The sequence below is a fragment of the Crinia signifera genome, chromosome 2 (genome assembly GCF_055691185.1).
Source record: "Crinia signifera chromosome 2, ASM5569118v1, whole genome shotgun sequence".
Classification (NCBI taxonomy): domain Eukaryota; kingdom Metazoa; phylum Chordata; class Amphibia; order Anura; family Myobatrachidae; genus Crinia; species Crinia signifera.
The window spans coordinates 53,833,890-53,861,271 of NC_139218.1; the positions used below are offsets into that span (position 1 = coordinate 53,833,890).

The 27,382-nt window shown below is 44.5% G+C and overlaps 1 protein-coding gene across 1 annotated transcript in view; it reads left to right on the plus strand.

Moving 5' to 3' along the window:
- Positions 1–27,382, plus strand: part of SERPINF1 (serpin family F member 1) — a 69,826-nt gene that overhangs the window by 11,574 nt on the left and 30,870 nt on the right. The window contains exon 2 of the mRNA XM_083172137.1: positions 21,951–22,033. Within this exon, the coding sequence (XP_083028263.1) occupies positions 21,959–22,033 (75 nt within the window). The 5' untranslated portion in view covers positions 21,951–21,958. The remainder of the gene's footprint in view (positions 1–21,950; positions 22,034–27,382) is intronic.

The following is a 27,382-nucleotide window of genomic DNA, read 5'->3' on the forward strand; positions in this document are numbered from 1 at the left end:
TCTATTAATATAAACCTGTTAATGCTACAGGTAGTACAAAATATTCTAGTCCTACATGGCTTACTTATACTAGAGCAGGAGTCCTCAAACTATTTTGCTCTTGGACCCCATCAGGCAATAAAAATAATGACAGGACCCCAGCAAGTTACTGCAGAAGGTCATCACATCACCTGTGTAGTCAGCAGACAGCACATACATGGCAGCATTGTGAAGGCACATAGCATACGAAAAATAGTTTTAGGGAGCTTATAGTTGGTAGTAGAATTTTGCACAACGCCCCATTGATGGAACGTGTAATTCTCCACCCAAAGGGCGTGTCTAGTTCTATATATGGAAAGATTGTGAAAAGGGATTGTGAACGTGGCACCTAGAAGCGTGGGTGTGTACTGCTACATCTGAGAGGAATCTTTTAAAATTACATATATCCAAATGTAGATGAGCCCCAAAGCAGTTAGTCAGACATACTATACTTGCTAAAGTGCTGGGAAATGCTGATGATGATTCAATGTAAATGTATCTCTCTATCATTCCTTTTTACCCAAAAAATGTAACAGTTTAATGTGGGCTAGGTGAAATGAGGGAGATTGCTAGACTAATGAGGGAGAGAGGGAGATTGCTGCTATTTCAGGGAGTCTCCTGCAGAATGCAGGAGGGGAGGTAACTATGACAAAGTGATGGGAGGAGTCTAACATAACAGACAATTCAAAAGATTTTTTACTGACTGAGATTAGAAAAGTCATCAGCCTGATGGTCAGCAACATGGAGTCGCGACCCCATGCTGAGAAGGCCGGGACCCACTTTGGGGTCAGGACCCACAGTTTGAGAACCGCTGTGCTAGAGAAATGCTCTCAATATTGATTTATTTGTATTAGTTGTGTTCATGAGCAGGTCCACTAGTATTAATTTGTCCTACAGTAGTTTCCGTAACTGTTATGGGAAAGGCTACCACTTTGAGGGAGGCCAATATTTACCACTTTCTAGTATATACTGACATAAGCCTGGCTGTGGTTTCTTACTCTGTGGAAATTAAAACGAGGAGGCATTTCCATTTGTCCAAAAGTAAAAATCCTTAAAATACAGAAACAGAAAAGAGAAGATTGTAAGCACTGGGTTTGACGAGAAGTTCTTCTAAGGGAGATTGGAATGCTACTCTTGCCCGTTAACACCTTCATAATCTTAGTGCTGGTCAAGGGGAAGACATTGTGTTATTTACAAAATAGTCTGTTTTTTGGTGGTCAACTTGAAAAAATGTGAAAGAACTCATGTATATGGCAACTGGTTGTCCTCACACCCTCCAGAAAACAAGCCCTGTCTCTTGATCCTCTTCACTCGATAACTAGGCTAGGACAAAACAGTGGATAGAATCTTGGCTAGATCTGCTTAAGCTGTGTCTATGCTGAAGTAGTTAGAGTTTGTGCAGCTTACCTTGGTTGTCAGAGCAAGGCTCTGAAGCACCCATCTACTGCTCCACTGGTTCCTATATATTGGTGTTGTCCCTTTATAATTCATAGGTAGGGCTTATTGGAACTGCGTTAGAGGGTGCAGTTTATTTTAGTTATGGTATTATATGCTACCAGTAACCAGAGGCGGAATTGGTGCAGCAGGTGCAGTGCAAAAGGGGCCCACTGCTGCCCCTGTCACCCTCTAACTGTCACCCACTGGTTCTCCCTGTCAACCGCTTCCTCCCCCTTCCTCTCTCTGTCACCCTCTGCCATCCACTACCGTGTTGGTTATTATGAACTTGGTTTGGGTAGAAGAGGTTCCACCATTGTATGTTACCTTATACCCAGAGGTGTGTTGCTGAGTGGGTTTACCAAGGGGGAGCCTTCTATATCATGGAAACACCTCTAATGAGGATAGTATGTGGCAGGATGAGAGACCGTCACGTGTACAAGGGGTTAACATCCTTGGATTTAGGAAATAGTGTCTCCTTTTCATCACATGGGCCAGAATATGGACCCAGGGGCAAACGCAGGATTTTCAGAAGGGGGTTTCCAGAGGGGCGGAGCAAAGCCGAGTCAGTTAAAGTATTATAGATAGACCAAATGTATATAAATAATAATAATAATAATAATAAATATATAGTATATAGTGGAGTGGGCTTATTATTCATAATTTTCTGGTGGGAAGACAGCTTGCTTGACTGCAGATATCTCCAGTTACCGTAACTAGATTTCTTAGATTTTAATGGAATTACTAACTAGAGAATCCCACCTACCAAATGGTATTGGGGACTAGGGGATCAGAGTTCAGGAGGCAGAGCAATCTGCCAACGAGTATATAAAACTACATACCAGGTGTGTGGAGCTGGAGCAGTAACCAGCTGCTGGAAGGCTGATATCTCTGGTTCTGGGAACAGTAGAGACAAGCTACTAGTGTCCATCAAAGGGGGAGAGTCCTAGCATTTGGAATATACCCTCAGAAAAACTCTACGTCAGACAAAACCTGAAATATCTGACTGGTAAAAGCAGTTAACAGGCTTGGATGGGGACCACTGCTTTGAAGTCAGATATCTCTGGTTCCCAAGGGCCGATTTTTAAAATTCTTGTACCCATGGAAAGAGGGGACCCTCAGCTTTCATCCTGGGGCCCTTAGACTCCTGGGGGGGGGGGTTCTGGGTACTCAGAAACCCCCCCTGCGTGCGCTACTGGGACCTAATTAAGGCCTCAAGTTCTGTCCCTTGCTGGATATTGATTGGGGAAGTTTTAATGTCTCACAGCAGAAAAGACTGTATTAGTCCACACCTATCCTCTGTTCAGTGTCTTGGTGTGTTCTCACAATAACGCTCCTGCTGGTCTCTAATACTGACACTAACGTGAAGCGAATACAGTGTACATGAAGGCTCTCTATGTACCTACTGCTGTTCCCTGCGTAACAAGTGGGCAGTCCCATTATATGAGACAGAGGGCCTGATTCTGAGGTGAGGGTAAAGCAAAAAAGAGCAAAAAAAAAAAGTAACAGGGCATCCTGGTAAAACCATATTATGCTTGAGATGAGGGAAGAGATAGAGAGGGGTGTGTGCAAACCCTGAATCACTGTGTACAAATGAAATTGTCCAGGAATGCTGTCTGGATAATAGAAGACAGGATCCCAATGGTCAGACTCCTGACAAATCCCAGGGGAAAGTACCGGGGTTAGAGTTAGGCAACGGGGGGATTGTAAAGTTAGGTTAAGGGGTAGGGGTTTTCATACTCTACCCATTTGTAGGCTGCATGCAAAAGTAGCCAGTATTTACCCTGCGTGTAAAAGTAATAAATGTATTTGCACCCTTAGCACTTAAACGCACTTTGTCCACTTGCACAGTTCTGTGCTCTTTTTGTTTTATACCCACCTCAGAATCAAATCCAACCAAAAAAAGGTAGCAGGTATGTACAATAATTTATACATTCATCAGGGATACAAATGAAGAAAAGCATGGCTGGGTTAAGTGTGTGGGGGTCCTATGCTTGTGGAGGCCCCTACCAATGCTCTAAACCATAGCAGTTGAAGTACAACTGTACCGTACCCTCATCACTCACTTTGTCTCTAACGAAGTCATCATTCAGCAAACTGCAGTATTGCAGCTTACCACCTTTCCACTACTATGATTTAGGGATGGCCATCGTTGCCATTGCCATTGATGGCAATATTGCAACTGCCCATCGATAGTGCTAAACTATGCAATGAATGACCATCGATATTTTTACCTATCGATGGTCATCAATTTTGTTTGACTGATTGGCCTGTGGGGGCGGTGCTATCCGGCACTTTGAAGAAAAAAAAAGCAAAACATTGGTTCTACTTTGCCATCGATGGAGAGAAACCATCTGATTCTCCCCCATCCATGGCAAAAGTATTAGACATCGGCCATAGACCATTGATGATTTAGAATCATCAGTGGTCGATGGCCATCCCTACTATGAGAAACAAAATGCTTAACAGCTGCTTACAAAAACAAGCAGCAATATCAGGGGATATAATGCAATGCAAATAGTACTGTATAATAACTACAGATACTGTACTCTAATTGTGATGCCGGTAGATAATAGTATGCATACAGTATATACAGATGTAGCGCCTCTCTTCTTTGCAGGGGCTGTTGATTCCTTGCCTCCCCCGCCGTCACCGGGGGTCCCCCTCGCCACCCCTACCCCCCCCCCCCCACCCCGAACTGGGCAGTGTCTCCCTGAAGCAGAGACCGGCAGGGAGACGCTGCCCAGCCGCCGTGATACTGGAACGTGCGTGCGCGTGAGACGCACGTGCATCCCAGTCCCTATCGCCAGCGCTCGCCAGTGAAAGGGATCTGGCGGGCGCCCGGCAAAGAAGAAGGCGCTACATCTGTAAATGTAGATATAGGCCCACACACATCTGTGCAGGAAACAAACCACCATCATATAAGCATGACAGCATATATAGATTTGAATTTGAAAGTATATATTTTTCCCCCACTTACAGTTTGATGGTTTAAATAATGCTTTGATCCTAAGAAAACACACAGTTTCCGAGCAGTGTACTGGTTCACTGTAAAGAATTTAAACAATTGCATGATCTACCACAGCTCTGGTGTGATAAATGCCCAACCACAGTCCTCTGAGGACTTAGCTCATAAAATATCCATCTATCCTTGGGCGGCCTTCTGTCTGGTTCTAACCAGGCTATTTTATGGACATAGGAGAAGGTCAGAGGAAGCAAGGGAGACATTTTAATGCTTGAGTGAGATTAAACAAAATAACAGCTGGAGGCACAGCAAAGAGAAGACTTGGACAGGGAGAAATGAAGCTGTTTTTCAAACTTTAGTTCCAAGCACAAAGATGTATTGGGGTTGCAAGGAGGTGAAACCACCCGCCATCTGTGCATTTCTTTTCCAAAGCCTGGTTGCTATTTTGACGATCGTCTTAATAGCATTTATATTTTGCTCAATGACCCATAATGGGAAAGAGATAGAAGCATGTACACTGCAAAAGCAGCCCCGTAGAATGATCTCTTTCACAGATAATTCCATTCAGGAACTGAACCAGAGGGCGAGCCACTATCACATTAATTAGAAGAATGGTAGAATTTATAACTTCAGCACTGAATAGAGCAATGGCTTGTTACGACAATAGATGGCAAGAAGCCGTGGCCCTTAATAGCTGTGTGCTCCTAACAGTCAGAAAAAGCAAGCCGCAACAGTCTGCTCAGCACGGATTTATAAATCACCTGTGAAAGCATCACCGTTTTTAATGAGCCCCAGTGATGGAAAAAAATTTGCATAGGTCTTGAATATATGATTAGGAAGTATGTGATCAGCATGTTCAAGGGAAGTGGTGCAAAGCGCAAGGTGACTATGGCTTGATGTTGATTTCCCAGCTTGAATGGGTATATTTTTTTTTTTCTTAATTTTTAACTAGATTATTCATAAGAGACGCACTGATCACAAATCTCCACACCTGCTGTTAGAATCACTGAGATAGGTTGGCGGCGGGCCCCAAGGAATTCCAGAAGATTGCATATATTAAATATTTTATTTGTGTTGTAACATTTAACATTTCTTAGCAGGGAACTTTAGAACGAAGAATAACTCTTACCTGCGGAATAGCTTACAGCAAATATTTTGTTGCTATTTTTTTTTTTTTTTTCAAAAAAGTTATACGTTGCGGTAATCCTGTGACAAAAGAAAGTACCATAGATTCCTGATATACTTAATACAAATGTAAAGTCTGATTTTTTTTTTTTTTTACTTTTGTAACATTTTATCTAAGTAAAGTATATAGCATAACATTGCTTGTCATTCAATGGTTCCAGGGACGCACTGCCAAATTGTAGCCTGCAGGTAACTCAGAGGTTTTTTAGCTATCCAAAATAAATTGCTGCAGAATGAAAAAGGATTCAAATAATAATAATCCGTGTCATTTACAATGTTTCATATTGGATGTGGCAAAAACTACAGCACAAAACTTACAGTGTGAAATGTAATAGGATGAGAGATTCAGAAAGTGAGAGATTTGGTAAGAAATCTCCAGTTTATTTTAAAGCGGCAATCATTTACACTTCAAAATCAAACTTTGATTGCCGCTTTAAAATCAGATTCTGTCTATCATTTTTTTTCAGGATGCAATAAAGAAATTAAGGTACTTATGTAGTAACTGGGCTGCCGATTTCTAAATCGGGTCGGATCGGGAGATCGCATCGCATCGCATGCGACCATGCGATTCGATGCGATGCGATGCGATGCGATGACCCGATTTTTCCATAGGAATCAATGTTAAAATGGACTGAGTCCATTTTAACATGGAATTCAATGGGAAAAATGGGTCCTTTTCATACCCCTACTATCCAAGTGGGCATGGAGTTGGATATAAACCTGTGGCGAGCGTAGCGAGCCACCGAGCCCGAAGCGTGGCGAGCGAAGCGAGCCCCGCGAGGGGACGAATACCGTCCCCTCGCGGGGCTCGCTTCGCTCGCCACGCTTCGGGCTCGGTGGCTCGCTACGCTCGCCACAGGTTTATATCCAACTCCATGCCCACTTGGATAGTAGGGGTATGAAAAGGACCCATTTTTCCATAGGAATCATTTTAACATTGATTCCTATGGAAAAATCGGGTCATCGCATCCGATATCGGATGCGATGCGATGCGATGCGATGCGATATCGCATCGCATCGCATCTGATTGTATGCCTTAACTTAAGGCATACAATCAAAAAATCGGCAGCCCAGTTACTACATAAGTACCGAAATTAAATATAATACAATAAAGAAATACAAACATGTGGCAGAAGTGACGTCAACGCGTTTCGCTTCCGTGGCAACCGGAAACTTTTTCAAGACAGTCTTGAAAAAGTTTCCAGTTGCCACAGAAACGAAACACGTTGACGTCACTTCTGCCGCACGTTTGTATTCCTGGGTCTGATCTGATTCAACAGCTATTTATTTATTTCATTATTATTATTATTATTATTTATTGACAGTTTCTTATATGGCGCACACATATTCCGCAGCGCTTTACAGAGAATATTTGAACATTCACATCAGTCCCTGCCCCAGTGGAGCTTACAATCTATATTCCCTACCACATGTACACACACACACACACACACACACACACACACACACACACACAGACATTCTAGGGTTAATGTTGTTGGAAGCCAATTGACCTACAGTACATTTTTGTATTGTGAGAGTAAACCAGATTACCCGGAGGAAACCCACGGAAACACGGGGAGAATATACAAACTCTGCACAGTTAGGGCCATGGTGGGTATTGAACCCATGACCTCAGTGCTATGAGGCAGTAATGCTAACCACTACACCATCCGTGATGCCCACCCGTCTCCCCTCCTCGTGCAGCCGCCCTGCCGGATATTTATCTACCATTCACCGCCGCCAGCAGCACAAGTAAACCGCCTGAGTGCTCTCCATCTATCTCAGGCGCACACAGCTGAGTTCTTCACGACATACACCGTACGGGGTTGAGCCCTCCATACATTGGGCTCCCCTGCGGCTCCTAACAATCAATTGGAGGGTGAGCTATTCCAATATCTTTTATACATTATGCTGCCCTGAACTTGCACCAATTGGCCCACAGACTCTTTTTGCGTGGACTGCTTACTTGCTAATTTGGCCGGGTGCAACAGCAACAAAAATCTAACAAACCGTTTCTACTAACACTGCTTCTTGGCAATTCTTGTATATCTGTGCCTCTAACCAGCTTGGCGATCCCCTATTAATATATTCTGACTACTCCTCATACAGTGATTGCCCACTGTGTAGTCTAATTGACCCTATGGACCATCTTTACAAACATGCTATATTAGATTGATACTTTTATGCTACAATTGCATTTTAGGTGTATGTCTTGTTTTTATTGTTTCAATATATGTTACTCTTTATTTAACTATCAAATATACAGTGTGTCCAGTGTGCATTCTATTAAGCAAGGAATTTACACATATCTATACAGCAGCGCATGGTGTACAATTTCTCCCACCCTGCATACTCTTGTCTTCCGCTCAGAAAAAGGACTAGTACACCAAAAAAAGGGTAAGCAAATCCAAGTTTATACAGGGATGGGAGGAATAATTGCACCTGATACAGCAGCACCTTTCAGATCCAAGATGGCTGCAGCCTTCACCCTGTTCCAGCAATAAGCGTATGGGCTGCACTGTCTCCAGGTATCTGGATATGAAGCTGGTGCACCTCAGATGTGGGGCAGGATCCCTCCTCTCATGTCCCAAGCCATTGCAAAGGGCACCGGATGGAGTAGGTGTCTCCCAGCAGCGTGCCCAGCATCTACCCTCGCAACAGCAGCCTGCGGACAGCTTGAAGCTACAGGAGGAAGGGAGGACCAAAGATGGCGCCCGGCAACGCGGAGCACAGAAGGCCCAGCCAGCCGCAGTAGCCCCTGCGAGCCACACAGGAGAGCAGCGGGTGACACAGGAGGCGCAGGCGAGGCTCCAGAGGTTAAGCAGAGAGGGGCAGGAGGTCTGCGGTCTCTCAGTCAGAATAAACATGCAGGGAATTACATACCTCCCAACATGACCCTCTCCAGGAGGGACACATTGCTCTGTGCCTGGACTTCCCTCTTAATGTATGATTACCTTCATCTGTGTTGAACTAGTTAATTGATAAGAAAGGTGCTTCAACACAGGTGATGGCAATCATTCATTACCTGGGAAGTGCCAGGAGCAGAGCAATGTGTCCCTCCTGGAGAGGGTAATGTTGGGAGACATGATATTAGCGGAACCCAAACTGCACACGTCTGCTCACAGTTCAGACCAAGCCACGCCCCCATCCAGTTTCAACTTGTAAAGGATGCAAGGAACACTACCATGCCAACTGTCTAGGCATCATCCCCTACCTTCTGCATCCATGCTATGTTCTGTTTTGGACCCAGAAACATTTGGGGGTGATGCTCTAAATAACAGAAAAGAATATCAGCCAATGCCATCAATTCCTGATTCAAAGTGGGAATCATTCTGAAACTACTGAAGGGAGATGCTATCGCTTAGGCCAGTGGTTCTCAACCTCGGTCCTCAAGGACCCCCAACTAGTGCACGTTTTCCAGGTCTCCACACAGAATCACAGGTGAATTAATTAGCTCCACCTGCGATCTTTTGTAATGTGTCAGTGAATAATGAGTGCACTTGTGCAACTGCCAGGAGACCTGGAAAACGTGCACTGTTGGGGGTCCTTGAGGACCGAGTTGGAGAACCACTGGCTTAGGCCACCCCATGCTTGGAACATGGAGACCTAGTCTAGCTGTCTCTTCTTACAGGCATTAGCTGGCTGATTTGTGGAATCTCATTTTGCGGGTACTACAGAGTCCACTAGGACACACCACTATGTCATTACTCTGTGTCTGAATTTTGTTGCTGGATGGACACTACTGACTCAATAGATTTGTTGCAGTCTGTGAAATGGTATCAAACAAACTATGCATGGATACATCCACTGGGTGACTTCGGAGAACACATTGAAATTTATATTACCCTTGATATTCAATTATTATAGAAATGGCTAAAACAAAAAGCAGAGATGAGCCAGTTATGTTGTGACACATCATTATTGTTCATTTAATAAAAACTAGGGCCTTAATTCAGTATTCAGTACTCAGTTTAGATCTGCTCGCTGGGCTGAATGTGTTCGGAGACCAGCAAACAGGTAAACGCCGATTCACAAGAAAGAAATCCCGCCCATGTGCATGGCTGCGAGTGCGTTTGCAGCCATGCACACAGGGAAAAATCCATTCGAAATCACTCACCATTAAATGGAGTGCCCCCTGCTCGTAAATGCCGAGTAAGTCCAGACTTACTCAGTGCTGCGGAGGCCGCGGGGAGAAGGAGGCCGCTGATGTCCCAAGCCTGTGCTTTCTGGCGTACTCCCAGAAAACACTGTGTTACCTCCCCCAAATTGCCACAGGGTGTTAGCCATCCTGTGAGCAGCCATCGAAGGCTAGCCTTTGCTGGCTGTCTGCACGGACGGCTTGCAGATGCTCGCTCATGCTGCTAATTCGCAGCACAGCAGTCAGGTCTGACTCAAGCCCTAGATCTGATTACATAAGTTTGAATGAACAATAACCTTTCCAAATATGGATCACACATTATAGTATTGACGAGTTACATTGCGGTAGTACCAGTAAGCTCCTCTAGGGTGCGCCCTCCCAGAAATGGTCCAGAAAGTCAGCGGTAAACAAGCAGACTTATGTTCACACAGAGAACTTTTAACAGGAGATTTTGACTAGATAGTCAAAATCTCCTAGAAGTGTAGCTAAAATCTCCCTATTGTTCTCCTGCTTAGTCAATATTGTCTAACAAAGATTGGTTAGCATAGATTGACTGTGCAGGCAAGGCAATTTTATCTAGATCATAGACTAGCATTGCTTAGACAAAATCGCTTTAAGGCCCATACACACTAGGCGACTTTGAGCTGAAAGTCGCTCAAAACAGAAGGTTTGAGCGGCTTTCAGCTCAAAGCCGCACAGTGTGTATGGTCCGGCGATGAGCGGTGAGCGCTGCTGCGCGCTCCCGCAACATCGCTGAGAAAAGCCGTTCATCTGCTGGTTATACCAGCAGATGAGCGGCTTTCAGGACGGCTTTGCATAGCGCTCCGCTATGCAACGCTGTCCTCCCCCCTCCGTCGGCGCCTGGCAGGGGGAAAGACGCTCAGTGTGTATGCACTGAGCGGCTTTCCCCGCCACGATGATTCTCATCATCGCTGTCCATGCACACTGGGCATAGTCGCCCAGTGTGTATGGACCTTTAGTCAAAATCTCCAGTGCATCTAGCCAAAATCTCTCCCAAAATTGCTTAGTCAAAATTGCTTAGTCAAAATTGTCCATTAGCCAAAATCTCTCTGTGTGTACACCCCTTTAGCTCTATAAAGGGGGCTTGTCAAGGTCACTCTAATACTTCTTCCCATTCAAAGATACTGCATTTAATCTGATTTCTGCTGCTGCCACAGCCAACGTTTATGTCTCATTACCTCGACAGATTAAAGTACTTAATAAAACCTTCAAGGTGCCAGCTCTGATAAATTTGTGGATTGTTGGAAATTTTGTGTGTGAGGTCTCTGGACAAATGACTATCCAATGGTCTTATTCCCTGGCATGCAAATACTGTTTGAACACATTTTATGCTCTGTTGTTATTAGAGATGAACGTCCTACAAAAATATCTGGATGAAAATCTTTATTTTAAGGGAAATAAAGATGGACCCTGCGACCTTATATTGAGTATAGCGCTTATAAAAAACAATTTGCAACTGATACCATAACATAATAGCTCATACTTGCCTACATCTTATCACTCCTCTCCAAATGTAACATGTATATATAGATAGAGTTAGATTTGTGTAAGTTATTTTGTCTCTGTGCAGGGTAAATACTGGCTGCATTATTTTTCACTGCAATATAGATTTCAGTTTCAACACACCCCACCCAAATGTAACGCTCTCTGCACATTATGGGTGAAATGTAATAGAATGAGTGATTTAGAAAGTAAGAGATTTGGTAAGAAATCTCCAGGTTTTTTTTTAAAGCGGCAATCATTTACACGGCAAAATCAAACTGGTTTTGCAGTGTAAATGATTGCCGCTTTAAAAAAACTGGGGATTTCTTACCAAATATCTCACTTTCTGAATCTCTCTTCCTATTAAATTTCACCCGTTACATCTGCCCCACCTGCAGTGCACATGGTTTTGCCCATTTTGAGAACTAAGTATGTTGGCACTATGAATCTACTATGCACTGGGTAATCGCACAAAACAGCAATGTGTAATTCATAGCTGTATAGCGATTCGATGTCAGACACATGATAAACATAAATATGTTGATTTCACAGGGATGAAGCCGAGCATGAAGGGTATCCATGGGTCATTGGCAGCCTCATTTCCCCGTAGACAACTAATGTCCTGAAGTATTCGGACAGAAGACAAACACTTACTTACATATACTGTTTAGGAGTATTTGGTACTAGCTAGATCATTCATTTCTACAGGGCTTTTTTTATTCTCAAGTTTTTTTTTCCATATAAAAGTGCTAACATTTAAAAACACAGCTACATCTGCTTATTGAAGTGTACCCAAAGGGAAGAGAATGGATGGAGGATTTGATATTGTGATGTGCGTTCTGCACTGTCATGCAGCCTTTACTCCATAAATAACTTCATTATTTGGAAATATCAGTTCCTTTCTTTCTTATAAAAGGTATCATATTTGCTAGATTGCTATTTTGTTTTTCTCACTGAGGAACAATAAAACTTTTCTTTTCTTATAAGTATTCGCCCCCGTGACAATTTTGACAGCATCGACCTAATAAATAACCAATATTAGTTAATATGATCACATTTCGGCTCAATTAAACATACATTAGTGAAAGTGTGACATTTTACTCCTTGTTTCTTCAGGCTGAAAAATAATCCATGGTTGAATTATCGGAATAGTCCTACACTTAATTCTTTTAGAAAATTCTCCTTTTAGTACCACACCAGAAATGGAACATTGTGCTAATCTTCCCTCTGGCACGCATTGATGAGTTGCATTACTCGAAAATGAGTATCGATCTCACCGCACAAACATATTTAGTCCCTTTTTCAGATCTGAGGCAGATGTAACATGTATAGAAAGTTAGATTTGTGTGAGATATTTTGTTTCTGTGCAGGGTAAATACTGGCTGCATTATTTTTACACTGCGATTTAGATTTCAGTTTCAACACACCCCACCCTAATCTAACTCTCTCTGCACATGTTACATCTGCCACACCTGCAGTGCACATACCTGTAGTTTTGCCCATTTTGAGAACAAATTTGTACTGCAATCAGATCCTTAGGGCCAGATGTATCAAGCTTCAAAAGTGATAAAATGGAGAGTGATAAACAGCCAGCCAATCATCTCCTACCTGTTATTTTTCAAACCCAGCCTTTGACATGGCAGGCAGGAGCTGATTGGCTGGCTGTTTATCACTCTCCATTTTATCACTTTTGAAGCTTGATACATCTGATCATTAGTCTACTATGTTAAACACATTCATCAACATTTAAGGTCCTTCTTGGAAAAAGCAAAGTTACATACCTCCAAATACAACTGGACACTGCTGTTTGCTTGACCCCAAATCCTTGTGACAAGTTTATATAATAGGAGTCTATCATGCAGGGTTTCCAGGGAAGATGCTAGATCCAAGTGGTCTAAAGAACCTCAATGACCTGGTAACCTGCCTTCTCTTTAAGAGGAGGTGTCTCCAGCACTCCTGGGGAGGTGAGGGTTAGGCAAAGGCTACCGAAGTAGGATCCAGTGCTTCCAAGGAGGTTAGGGTTATGTACCGGGGAGAGGTTAAGGTTAGGCTTCGGGGCTAGGTTCCAGAATTCATGGGGAAGTTAGGAGAGAGAATAGGGTTCAGCTGCTGGACTAGGATTCAGCGCTCCCAAGGAGGTTAGAGTTTGGCACCGGGAAGAGGATAGGGTTAGGCTGCGGAACTTTGTTCCAGGACTCCCATGGAAGTAAGACTTAGGCACCGGGGAGAGGTTAGATTTAGGCTGCAGGGCTAGGTTCCAGCACTCCTGGGAAGGTTAGGGTTGGGCACCGGGGAGAGGATAGGGTTAGGCTGCAGAACTAGGTTCCAGTACTCACAAGGAGGTAAGGGTTAGGCACCGGGGAGAGGTTGGGTTTAGGCTGCAGGGCTAGGTTCCAGCACTCCTGGGAAGGTTAGGATTAGACACCGGACTAGGATCCAGCACTCCCAGGGAGGTTAGAGTTAGGCACTGGGAAGAGGATAGGGTGAGGCTGCGGAACTTTGTTCCAGGACTCCCGGGGAAGTTAGAGTTAGGCTGCAGGGCTAGGTTCCAGCACTCCTGGGAAGGTTAGGATTAGACACCGGACTAGGATCCAGCACTCCCAGTGAGGTTAAGGATAGGCAAGGAAAGGGCTGGGGTAAGGGGAGGGACAAGGTCTGTTTGCCAACATGGATCTAGACTCAACTGAGTGTCCAATAGATAGTGTGGACAGATTGATCACCCCCAAGCTATCATCTGAACCCTATATTAAACTACATTTGGGTTGTATACATACGTCTAATATTTTCATTATACTACTTACTGGCAAATTTACCCTGCATTCATGTTCCACTGTGTTTAGGAGACTGATACCACTGGTGCGGTACTACCAGCAGGTGTAGTGCACTGGGGCCTCTGAGGATGACAGGGCCCACTGATGCCCCTGTCATCCTCTTCCTATCACCAACTGTTTTTCCCTGTCACCCACTGACGTGTTGCATATTGTGAACTTGGGTTTGGGTTGAGAAGGGGGCCCAAATTATATTTTTTACACTTGGACTCCCCACCCACAAATTTCGCCACTGCTATGGAGAACCACCTGTTTGGATGTATCTTCTTTGTTACAACATAATTTCACTAAGAACTTGGGTACAGGATGCAACATTTCTATAGAAAACTAGTACAACTGTGTGATCTGCTTATTTTTGAACTATTTGTAGGTTAGTGGGAGGTGCAGAAGACATGGCTCAGCCTCCTGCCATACAAAGTTGCCATTCCTGGCATTGTTCAGTAGGACACAGGGCTGCAATGAGACAATCCAAAAATAATCAAGCCATCAAGTCCCACAGTCCATCTAATGCAGTGAGCAGCATGCAGGATACTTTCCTACACTCTCTTATGCCTGGGAGAGTTTCCCAAAATTAGTAATTCTCCAGCCACTCCACTCATTATTGTGCTACCTCTATCCACACATACATGATACGTTTGGTACATTTATCTCCTGAAATAATCTGTGCTGCTGGCAGCATTGTTTCTGATCTGGTTCTTTTGACCCCACCCACTTCTGAAATGGGAACCTTTGAGTGAACAGATTTGAAAGATTGGTATCAAAATGATGTCATGGCTCCAGGCAAACACAGCTTAATCATAACTGGCTTCACCAGGGTTTAAAGTGGTCCAGGAGACGTGGGCCAAACGTGGAGGAGAACCATGGAGCAACCAGGACTGAGGGAAGTGGGATGTGGCTGCATCATCTATTGATGTGGGTGGTGAATTACTGTGCAGGTCCATGGTGGAGGAGAAACTAGTTTCACCTACCATTACAGGTGGTGGAACTCAGTTCTACCCATCCCCAACACACACTTTAACCATTGGGTTTCACAAACACATGTGAAATGCTGTTAGAAAGTTGGAAGTCACCTGTTAACATGTAAAGAACCGCTACAATTTTCTGAATAGAATTCTAAAAAAAACACAAACACAAACAAATACACACTAAAGAGAACCCAATTAATTTAAAATCCTAATCCTAAATCTGACCACATTTCTTTAGTAGCTCTGTACCCAGTGTTTCCCAAACTGGTTCCCGAAGGTGCCCAAACAGCCCAGGGTTTATGCATATCCATGCTTGAGCACAGCTGGCTTAGTTAGTAGCTCACTCAATTTGATTAAACCATCTGTGCTCAAGCAACAATAGCCTTACAACCTGGACTGTTGAGCTGCCTGGAAGACTGAGTTTGAGAACCACTGTTTGATGCACCCACACAACTGTCCCAGGGGGAGATGTACTAAGTCTTGCAGAGTGATAAAGTTGAGTGAGGTAAATTACTAACCAATCAGCTCATATCTGTCATTTTTCATATTCCACCTGGGTGCAGAGTGGTTGGTACTTTATCTCTTTCCAAGGCTTAGGGGACATACACACGGGGTGATTTAGTACGTCTCCCCGATCTGCACTCTGAGCCAAAGTCCATTAGTCGTTTTAGGTGTGCCCTTCCCCATGCTTTAATAATATCCTAAACGTGAGGACATATACTTGAACTTTTCAAGCCCGTTCAACATTCAATCAAGTTGCCTTTTTGTTGAACCTACTGATATTTGGGTTTCTAAGCTACATGAATGCAAAGTGTCTACTCCCAGCTAAAAGATGTGAAATAACTGTATTATGTGCTGTCTTTTCTGTCTATTCAAGCTAAACTGACTATATTTATTTAGATTTTAAAGTCAGTGAATGTTATTGTTCAAGTTTGAATTGAAGATTGTTAAAAAAAATACTATACAATTTAGTCATCTAAGATTGAACAACTTGAAACCCCACAATTATCTTTGGGTTTGAGGTTTCCTTTAGATTTTTATTTTGTATTTTTTAACTTTAAAGAACTTACTTGAAAGACTGTAGGAAAAAGAAGTTTTCTATCAAGTGCCCATTGCTGGAAGTCTCCTTTTCTGGAGGTTTTGTGGCAAATTTCTCTTATCCCATTTATTACAATTTAGCAAGGCAGGCCAATGGTCTGCTTTGCTTAAAGTAAGTGGCAAAGACTGGGTAGAACCAGTCGCTTCTGGATCGTAGTCGGGAAATGATTGGGTGCAACATGTTCTACAACAAATCAACTTATCTTCCCCATTCCCTTAAGGGGGCTCTGGACTACTGTATATATGTATCATTATATTATAGACTATTTAATTAGCTGGTAGGGTGGAAAAAGTAGGGAGGTTTCATTGGCATTTATGGGAGTCCTGGGGGGCATGTCGAGGGGCCTAGAGGGTACATCAGGATTTTTGAATAGTGCACTGTGAGTGGCATGCGGGAGTCAAATATACATTCACGAGTGGACTGATGGGTGGTTAGTGTAGCACATGGGGACGTTTAGACTATATGTGAGATCGGAGAGCACGTATGCCATTTTTTGGGACTAGCTGCTTATTAGACAATGATGTGGTATAAGCAGGTCACTGAATGGCATGTGGCAGAATTTTGCAGATGCGTGGGGGTGGGGGATATGGGATAAGCCGATGTTGTTTTGGTGGACTATAAATGATCGATGCACATTGTTCTAAAGCCTGTGATTACAGGCAATGGGGCTGATTCCGTGTTGGGAACAAAAGCAATAGAGCAAGTAACTTTGGCCCTTATTCAGATCAGGGAGAGTTACATTTGGGTGGGGTGTGTTGAAACTGAAATCTAAATTTACCCTGCACAGAAACAAAATAACTCACCCAAATCTAACTCTCTCTCTATACATCTGCAGTGCACATGGTTTTGCCCATTTTGAGAACAAATTTGTACTGCGATTAGATCTGAATAAGGGCCTTTGTGCCTGGAACAAACCCTGAATCAAAGTGAAGAAGCTAAGGGTGTATTTACATATTTTTTTTAGTGCAGTGCATATACTGCCTGCTTTTGCATGTTATCCACAATTATTGTAGAATTTAGTGTTGAGTGCCTGTTGTTCTAGTGTTTACCAGAATTATGTTCTACCCAGAAACAAGTTAGAAGGTTGGAAATATCTTTAAGTGTATGGTCAACTTAACTTGGTTTAATCAAGGTGCACATGGTCAGATAGAGCCATCCTTATCTAGCCCTTTCATATGATTAAGTGAGCCAGAGCTGTTGGACTTAATGTTATGCTAATCCCCCTACTGTATTGTTCTATATATTGTATTGCAGCTGAGAACAATAGGCCTTGGTGAGACATGGCTCACTATGACTATCCAGAGAAGGCTAGCTCAAGAAGGCACCATCTGTACTTAGAGTGACAAAACTTATACTCCTTTTACACCAAAAATCCCGGATCCGACCCGGCATTTGTAAGAAGAATCCAAGCCGTGTCGGATCCGGGATTTACACCGTTTACAGTGCGGTGCCCAACCGCAGTGTAGACGGAGGTGGCGCTTGGAGGTGACATCATCTCCAAGCGCCGGGACCGCAGTAATCCCCGCCGGAAACACTGATCGCCGTGCTGGGGCAGCCCAGCACCAAGGTAGGCTGCTGGGTTGCCCCCAACCCCGTGTACCCCCCCCCCCCAGCTGTCATCCGGGAGGTGAATGGATGCCGTACACAGGCATCCATTCACCTCCTCCGCTGCTGCTGTCTGAAGAGTATAGCAGACAGCAGCAGATGCTATGTGTGCCCCCCCGCCCAAACTGTGGACGCTGCGGTCCGCAGGTTGCACGTCCCCCATTGATGTAAATGGGAGCCAGGTCGGATGACCAAGCGTACCCATTTACACTGCCCTCTACCCAGGTCCTAGCTGTGTTCTACCCAGGTCAGGACCTGGGTAGAAGTCCCGTGTAAAGGGACACGGCGTGTCCCATTTACACCGCCTCTGACCCGCCGAAGACCTGGGGTTTTGCGGCGGGTGTGGTATGTTTCTCCGACAGTCAGGATCCCGACAGTCATTATCCCGATGTCGGGATCCCAACTGCCCGGACTCAGACAGCGTGACCAGCGCAACAAAGCCCCTTGCGGGCTCGCTGCGCTCGCCACGCTGCGGGCACGGTGGCTCACTACGCTCGTCACCTATTCTATTCTCCCTCTATGGGGGTCGTGGACCCCCACGAGGGAAAATAGCCAACGGCCGTCGGGAACCCGGCCGTCGGTGTTTTAACAGTCGGGATCCCGACGTCGGGTTAATGACTGTCGGGACCCCGTCCGGCACCCTTTGCGGCAGTGTAAAAGGGGTATAATTAAAATTTGTTTCCTCTATTAATTTTTACTATATATTTCAGCTTTCTGTTTCAAAACAAGATTCATTTGTAACTGGAAAATTACATCAACTGCTAAAACACAAAATCTGTGTGTGTCAGCAGAATAACAGACTTGTTTTAACAGCATAGTTATGAATATTAAGGAGAGAACAGCTGAAGTAATTGTACCATAGTGCTCAGTCAGCTAGTCACTGTCTGAAGTTCAGCTGCACATGAAATGTCTCAGCATGCCCAGTTCCAACAGATCATTAGGACTCGTGCAGCAGGTGCTCACCGACCTTGATAAATATGCAAGAAACAAGACAGGCAAACAGTGACATGGACAGCAACAATATCCCCATCTACTCTAGGGCCCTTATTTTGGTTCAATCGCAAAGGCAAATTCCTCAAATAGACAAAACCATGTGCACCGCAGTTGGAGATGCAACCTATGCAGAGAGAATTAGATTTGGGCAAGTTATTTTGTTTCTGTGCAGGGAAAATACGGACTGCTTTATTTTGCCACTGCAATATAGATCTTATTTTGAAGTAAAACCCCACCCAAATCTAATTCTCTCTGCACATGTTACATCTGCCCCACCTGCAGTGCACATGGTTTTGTCCAGAATAAGGGCCTAAGTGTTTCATAGGACTTTTAGAAATGGGCATACTCTAACACACTTGCCTACTTTTAAAGTCTCCTCTCTGGGAGAACTCTGGAGAGGAGACTGTCAGCAGTACATGTAGACATCATCAAGACCCACCCGCAGTAAGGCAAATCCTGCGAGTCTTCAAGGAGGGGCGGGACTAAAAGGGCACAATTTGCATATTTGACCCCTCCCACAAAAGCTGCGAATCACATCAATTTAACGCTGCAGCTGAGAAGATGCGGGGGGGGGGGGGGGGGGGGGTTCCGGCGGAGTACGTAAGAATTGCCCACCTTTTCGGGGGGCCGGGAGGGGAACCTGATTTTCGCGAGCCTCCCAACCATTTCAGGAGGGTAGTCAAGAGGGCATGATATCAGTTTCAATAGGTAAGGATCCCCTGGATGGAGGATTGAAGAGCCCATATTGTGTGTGTGTGTGTTTGTTTCACTAACAACTTCTCTAAAGCTGGATACACTATGAATAAAGACATCTAACGATTTTGTTAATGATTTCTCTTGAACTCCCTGGAACTACATAATGAAAGCTATAGGACTAATTCAGACCTGCATATATTCGCTGCCTAGCGCCGCCCTACTGAATGCACGCTCCCCCGCCACCCGAATCCCGTGCTAAGAATGCGAGCAGATGTGCACGCTTACGCATGCGCCCGCGGAGGAAAAATCGATTGGTTACTCACCTTCGAAGCCTATACTTATTTTTATCCTGCATGGGCATGCCCATAAAATGCTCGGTGGACCCCTGTGAATGCCTCCTGTCTGTCCATCATTATGCGAACGCCCCGGCGAGTGTACAACTCACCAAAGACGTTTGCTCCTGGGGAGAGGGCAGCCAGAAAGCAGGTGAGTATGACGAGGCCTAAGCTGCGGTGTTTAGGCCGCACTTCTCACATCTTACTGTGCGATCAGCACCACATCCATTACATCCCCATCTCTTATAAATGGCTGCACTTACCACCTTTATTTCTGCCCATATAAATGTCTCACCAATTCATGCGCCGGCATACACATGGAGAATAAAAAAGAAGTATTTATCTCATGTATTATTTAGCTGTAACCACACACTTACTCTTTCTTTAGTTCCTTGCCTACAGAATATCTGCGCTTTCATATCACACTGTGTGTAGGTTTTATTCCGTCGGTTTTGTGCTTTTCTTGGCTGTTTACACTTCTCATTTCCTGCAGGAAACAAAAGATCAATGTATCATTCTGTTCACCTCTGTGATGCTGCCAAACACTTCAGACTAATTCATCAGCGATCACATTACCAACGTGTGGCAGACAGAGCTAAATGTTCTAGTGCTAGAGTAACGACTTCATTTGGACTTCAGAAACTGATATAACTCCCGCATACCTCCCAACCGTCCCGATTCCCGCGTGAACGTTCCGGTTTTTGGGGACGTTCCTGCGTCCCGCCTGGGTCCAGCTGTGTCCCGCGGCGGGGGGGGGTGTTGCGGTGTTGAGTAGGAGTGAATAGATGCTGTGCGTCTATTCCCACAGCCAGGGGGGCTGGGGGCATGGCTAGAGGCTCACACAGCCTCTGGGCCATGCCCCCACAGAGTCAAAACGGCGGCGTGGCCTAGCTGGAAGATGCGAGTATAGGCCACACAACTCCATTTCCGGATAGCTACACGCCCTAATTTTTATTGCACGCCTGTGTCCCTATTTACAGACCTTCAAAGTTGGGAGGTATGCTCCTGTCCACATTTTCTGTGCCCTCATGCCTGTCATATTCATATTAATGGAAAACAATATGGTCCTCACAAGTAAAATCATATCTCTGTGATGTACGTGTGTGTGAGGGGGGGTAGTCCGTAATTTCTGACTGGGGGGAACGACGAGGACTATTTCCAAAAACAGAGCCAAAAGGATGGGTTGTGAGCTGTTCTGCCACTCTGGGCGCAAGGCCCTAAGATGCAGCACCATAATTGCCCTACGGACCATGCATCTGGCTACCGTGTTTCTGGAACAACGCCCTGCATCCTGTTACCCCTGCTTGGATGCTCCAGTCACATAACCGTACTTGCCTTCTTTTGAAGAAGTATTTCAGGGAGATTGTGAAAGCAACATCTACTATTGTATGAATGTAGCATTATATAATGTGTACGGTCATAAAACTGATGTAAAACTATAAACATGTCTCAAAACAGCTACATAATGGGGTATGGTACTGTCAGCGAGATTGCTAGATTCTTCAGGAAGTCAGGAGATTTCTGCAATTTCAGGGAGCATCCCTGGCATATATGGGAGTGTGCTAGTATGGTGTAGACTAGAGCCATTTGTAACAATGGAGACAATTATCCACTGCCTGCAAATCTGCCCAATCATGTGATGCCACCTGTTCAGGGGCATGGCCAGCACAGTGTTGCAGTGAGCCCTTCTACGGGACTGCCAGGTTAGCTATTGCAGTCAGAAGTGGTGATAAGTATATTTCATAGTGTAGAAGCCAGAGATCTAGAGGAGCGACACTCCGTGATGCTTTTATCCAAATGCAATGATGCAGTGCCCCCCCGTGAAACAACCTGGGATGTTTCCGGGATCTGTAGGGACTGGGTGACGGCGGCACTCGACAAAATGATTAAGGAGACCAGGAGACTGGATTAGTTCCCAACGTTACGAGGCACTTAGCACCTTGATAAAGAGGCTAAGTTCCTCGAAACGTTGGGAACTAATCCAGTCTCCTGGTCTTCTTAATCATTTTGTCGAGTGACGCCGTCATCCAGTCCCTAGTGTAGAAGTCATGTATTTGTTGAAGGAAAAGAAGAGGTACAGCCAAAACCCTGACTACAAACCTGAGTAAGATTGATTACATTCTGTTTGGGCTTGTTTATTATTGCAATGTCTTTAAACACCTTGTTCTTTGATGTTTTAATAGGTCTCACAATGAAGAGGTACTTAGTTGTCATTCTTGCCGCAACTGTTTTCTCCATCACCAGCTCTCAAGATGCTGCAGAGGAGGTGAGAAACTCACGTCTCCAACCAATAAATATTTTGTATCTCAGGATTGTAAACAAAGAGAGATATCAGTAAATGTGTAAGAAATCACATATGCATTGCAGGGCGATGGGTGGTGTTACTTGTGCGCTTTTAATGCTAAGTGAAAAACACAGGATTGGGGAGCTGTTCAACATTTTTTTAACTGTTTAATTTGTTTTATAAAAAGGGTGTCACAACTCTCTCATGTTCTAAATAGCAAAAAAATCAGTTGTGCCTAGTGGTTTCCTCAAGGCCCCCAACAGTCCAGGTTGTAAGGATATACATGCTAGATCATAGATGTTTAAATCAAATTGATTGAACTACTAATACCCCTTTTACACCCAAATCTCGGATCCAACCCGGCATTTGGAACACAGATCCAAGCCAAGTTGGATCTGGGATTGGCACAGTTTACACTGCGGTGCCTACCCGCAGTGTAAACCAGTGCTAGATTAGGGGCCTGGGGCACTTTAGACAGGGGGGTCCCCTACTTGCTGTAACAACAATATTCCAATTTGCGCTTATAAAAGTATTTAGTGTCATTTTTACAGCAGCCTACACTCTTTTTTTTTTAACTCAATAGATTTTTATTGAAAAGATTTTCAAGTTATACAGAATCATAAGAACCAACATGGGGCGTGGGGGGGAGGGGGTAACAGAAATAAAGAGCAAAGGGGGCGGGGGGGGGGTATGGGGGTGTGGGATGGTCCAATAACAATCCGTCATACAAACATTCGGTAATTGGTCACCAGTAACAGTTATCGATACATTACATATCAAATTAAATAATATACAGGCTTTACAGTGCAGTACAACAGTATACAACAGAGAGGTACCCGGCGTTAGTCATGATAAGAGATCCTGGGATAGGTAAAGGGACAACTTTTGCTCACTAGGGTGCGGAGGTGGTGGGTTGTGAAGAGTCGCTTATACTGTGCTTTACTAGTTCAGCGCCTCCTTTCGTATTTAAAAACTCTCTCCAGGGGTTCCATCGAATCGAAGAAGAGGGTGGAGAGGGGAGGTCTAGGGGAGTGTCTGTCTCCATCAGGAAATTCATGTGGGTTTTCTGCACAACTCTAAGGTGAGAGGGAGGGGTAGATTGTTTCCAGGCCTGGGCTAGCGCAGCGCGAGCTGCAATACATATGTGGCCTAGCACATAGTGAAGATGGGAGGGAACTGTGTTAGGAAAAAAGTTTAAAAGAGCTATGAGTGGGGAAGGTAGGAGGAGTATGCCCAGCACCCTGTTGATCAGGACAAATACTGCTTCCCAGTAAGGCTTGATTCTAGGACAAGACCAAAACACATTGAACTGATGGCCCACCTCCCCACACAGTCGCCAGCAGAATTTTGAGGATGACGGCCAAATTGAGTGTAACCTGTCTGGTGTGAGATATAGTCTATGAAGTAGTTTAATGTGCATTTCGGAATGGTTTAAACATCTAGACATTTTATACGAAGAGATAAAGATTTTTTCCCATTGGGATTCCAGCAGGGTTTGGCCTATGTCAGATTCCCATCTAGTTTGTGCTTTAGTCTTAGGAGAGGGTATCAGCTCCACTAGGGTTCTGTACCAGAACGAGATCTCTCCTTTACGTACCTCCCCAAGAAGTCTATTAACTAGCCGCAGGAGATTAGGAGACATTGTAACGGAGGAGATAGAGAGGCTGATCCACCAATGTCTAATCTGGTAATATTGCAGGATATCTGAGTCCGGAATAGGGAAACTGTGCTGTAGATCCGTAAAGGGTCTCAGGAGGGGGCCGTCCAGGAGATCACCTAGTCTATTAATACCCAGTTTAATCCATTTGGGCGCATTGAAATTAGGGAGGATGCGGGCCACCGTATAGAGGGAAATTAACGGTAAGTTATGGAAGACTTTAGAGATAGTGCGAGTCAATTTGTCCCATATAGCCAGGGAAGCTCGGGTGGAAGGGAGGAGCTTAGAGGTGTCGGGTCGTAGATTAGGGGGTATCCAAAACAGGTCGCGTAAGGGAAATTTAGGGCAAGTCGATTCCTCTATCTCCACCCAACTCGTTCTAGAGGGGTGAGGAAAGAAGTGTCTCAGTTGGGCCAGTAGGGCCGCCTCGTGGTATAGTGCTAAATTGGGTAGGTTGATGCCACCGTGTATTTTGGACATACACATTTTGGTTCTAGCTAGTCTAGGGGGGCGGGATGCCCAGATGTAAGTTGTCATAATAGAATTGGCCTTGTCTAGATATTTCTTCGGGAAAGAGTAAGGGATAGTACGGAAGAGGAACATCAGTTTGGGGAGCAAGGACATTTTGAAGGCTGCTATTCGTCCCAACCAGGAGATATCATAATTGGCCCAGGATTTTGATAGGGTAGAGATCGAGTTTAGAAGGTCAGGAATGTTAACCTCAAAGGATGATGGAGAGGAGGGAGGGATTTGGACGCCAAGGTATCGAATTTTAGATGTTTGCCAATTGTAATGATATGTGGATCGTAGTGTATCTATAAGGCGGTCTAGGTTTATAGGGAGTGCATCAGTCTTGGAAGTATTTAACTTGTAGTAGGACGCCAGGGAATATGAGTCTAATATTCTATGTAAATAAGGAAGAGATACTAATGGATCAGAGACCAGCAAAAGAACATCGTCTGCAAACATGCAGAGTTTATGTGGAGTTGAGCCCAGTGATATCCCAGGGAAGTTAGCTTCTGCTCGTATTTTGGCTGCCAGTGGCTCTATTGCTAGCACAAAGATCAATGGGGATAGGGGGCAGCCTTGACGAGTCCCATTGTAAATCGAGAAAGGGTTGGAGAGGAACCCGTTGCTATAAACTCTGGCGGATGGGCAACTGTAGAGAGCTAGTATCGCTGAGAGGATCCTATCTCGTAGGCCAAATTTAAGGAGAACTTCTCGCATATAAATCCAATTAAGGCGATCAAAGGCCTTCTCTGCATCAAGCGATAACAGAAGGAGGCCCTGATCTTTCTGGAGTGAATCGAGTAAGTCAAATACTTTACGAGTATTATCTGATGCCTGCCTTCCAGAGACGAATCCCACCTGATCCGGATGGATCAGGGAGGGGAGGAGAGTATTCAAACGGGAGGCAATCAATTTAGCGTAAATTTTAATGTCTCCATTCAGTAGAGATATGGGTCGATAATTTTGACATGAGGAAGGGTCTTTCCCTGGTTTAGGGATGGTAACAATTTGAGCCACCAGCATTTCCGCTGGGATATTACCGTTAGTTGCAATCTCGTTAAATACCTCCAGAAGAGTGGGGGCGAGTAGGGTTTGGAATAGGGCGTAAAAATCATTGGTGAATCCATCAGGGCCTGGGGCCTTGTTTCTGGGAAGCGATTTAATGGTCTCTTCGATTTCGGATAATGTCCATGGGGCATTTAGGGTTTCTAACTGATCATCTGTTATAGAGGGGAGGTTCAGGTCGGCTAGAAAGGAATTAATAGTGAAAAGGGTGGGTTGAGGAGTGGTGGTGTCTGTAGAGAGATTGTAGAGTTGAGAATAGAAGGAAGCAAATTGGTTAGAGATGTCAGAGGGGTTAGAGAGTTTCTTGTTAGTAGATGTTTTGATGTATTGTATTCTGTTTCGAGTTTGTTGGGTGCGTAGTTTGCGGGCTAACATTTTCCCAGCTCTGTTTCCTACTAGATAGAACTTCTGTCTGAGTCTGTTTAGGGCGGCCTGTGCTCGTGTAAGAAGGAGTTTATTAAGTTGGGCTCTAGTCTCAGTAAGTTGTCTTCTGAGCTGTTTAGAGGGGGTTTTTTTATTCAGGTTTTCTAGGTCTTTTATGGAGGACTCAAGATCTGCAATTTTTTGTTGGTGTGCTTTCTTTAGTCTAGAACTTGCCTGAATGGCAACACCCCTAGTAACCGCCTTCATCGCACACCAATGATTTAGTATAGAGGTGTCGTGGGGGGAGTTGAGTTGTTGGAATTGTATCATAGAGTCTTCTATCAGCTTCTTAGATGTCGGGTCGGTCAGTAAATGAGGGGGTAGTCTCCAGGGACGGTTGTAGGGAGGGTGATTCAAGAAATTCCAACGAATAGTGATCGGGGCATGGTCTGACCTAGTAATGGGGAGAATATCACTGGTTTTGGCCTGTTGGAGTGTCCACTTATCAGATAAGATATAATCAATACGGGAATAGGAATTATGTACTGGGGAATGGTACGTGTATTCCCTCCCAGAGGGGTTGTGTACCCGCCAAATGTCATATATATCAAATTCCGTAAGTAGATTACGGAATTCTAATGAAGTAGATTTGAGGTGAGAGGACATGGTTGAGGGGGAGTTAAGAGATTTATCCATTTTAGGGTCTAGCACTAAGTTGAAATCACCCAGAAGGAGGAGTTGGCCTCTACGGACTTTCTGGACTTGATTAAAGAGTTTACGAAGAAAGGGCAACTGATTAGAGTTTGGGGCATAAACGGAGACTAAGGTAACTTCTCTATCGTCAAGGGATCCTGTTAGGATAAGGTAGCGACCATTTTTATCTGCCACTTGGGAATGTAATGAAAAAGTCAGAGACGCATTAAATAATATTGCCACTCCGTTCCTTTTAAAGGGGCCGTTGGCAAAGAAACCAACCGGGTATTGCTTATCTTTAAGTAAGGGAGGTTTTAAAGAAGAAAAATGGGTCTCCTGAAGGGCGACAATACCTGCTCTCTGTTTTGCAAAGAAATTCAATGCTAATCGCCTTTTGTTGGGGGAATTCAGCCCTTTCACATTAAGAGAAAGTACCTGAGTCATTGGGAGATCGGGACAGTGCTATGGAAAGAGATGTTAAAACCAGGTAGTACTTGGGGGCTGAATGAGCGTCATATTGTAACACTAAGCTGCCTAAGGTGACCAGTGACCAAAGGGAGGGTAATAAGAGGGATAGAATCAGGGGGGGGTGAAAAAAACCAAAACATCCCAGTGTATCGGGACGGAGTGACTACTGCAGGGGGAGGGGTAACTTGCAGTAGTACTAAAGAGGGGGGTGGTTTGTGGTATAGTGCCACCACCCATGGGAAGTATAGTAAGCTAACAAGAATTAGGATACATGAACAAACCATAATATAGCCTATAGAGAGCATAATGAAACACATTACAGAGAAAAATAAAAAATTCAATAGCTATTCGACATGTAAACATGGTCTACAATATAGTATTAGAGGCCTCCAGCCAACCGAGCTGGAAATACCATTCACTTACGTAGCCCAAAGATCCCGGCGAGGGGATCTGCACCACCAGGAGAACGTCCCAGCAATTTATAGTCCAACCTAGGTGCAATAAGACAACATTAATCAGAGGGACAGCTCAAGTGACCGCCCATTCTGGCTGAACTGGATGCTTCTTTTTTACTC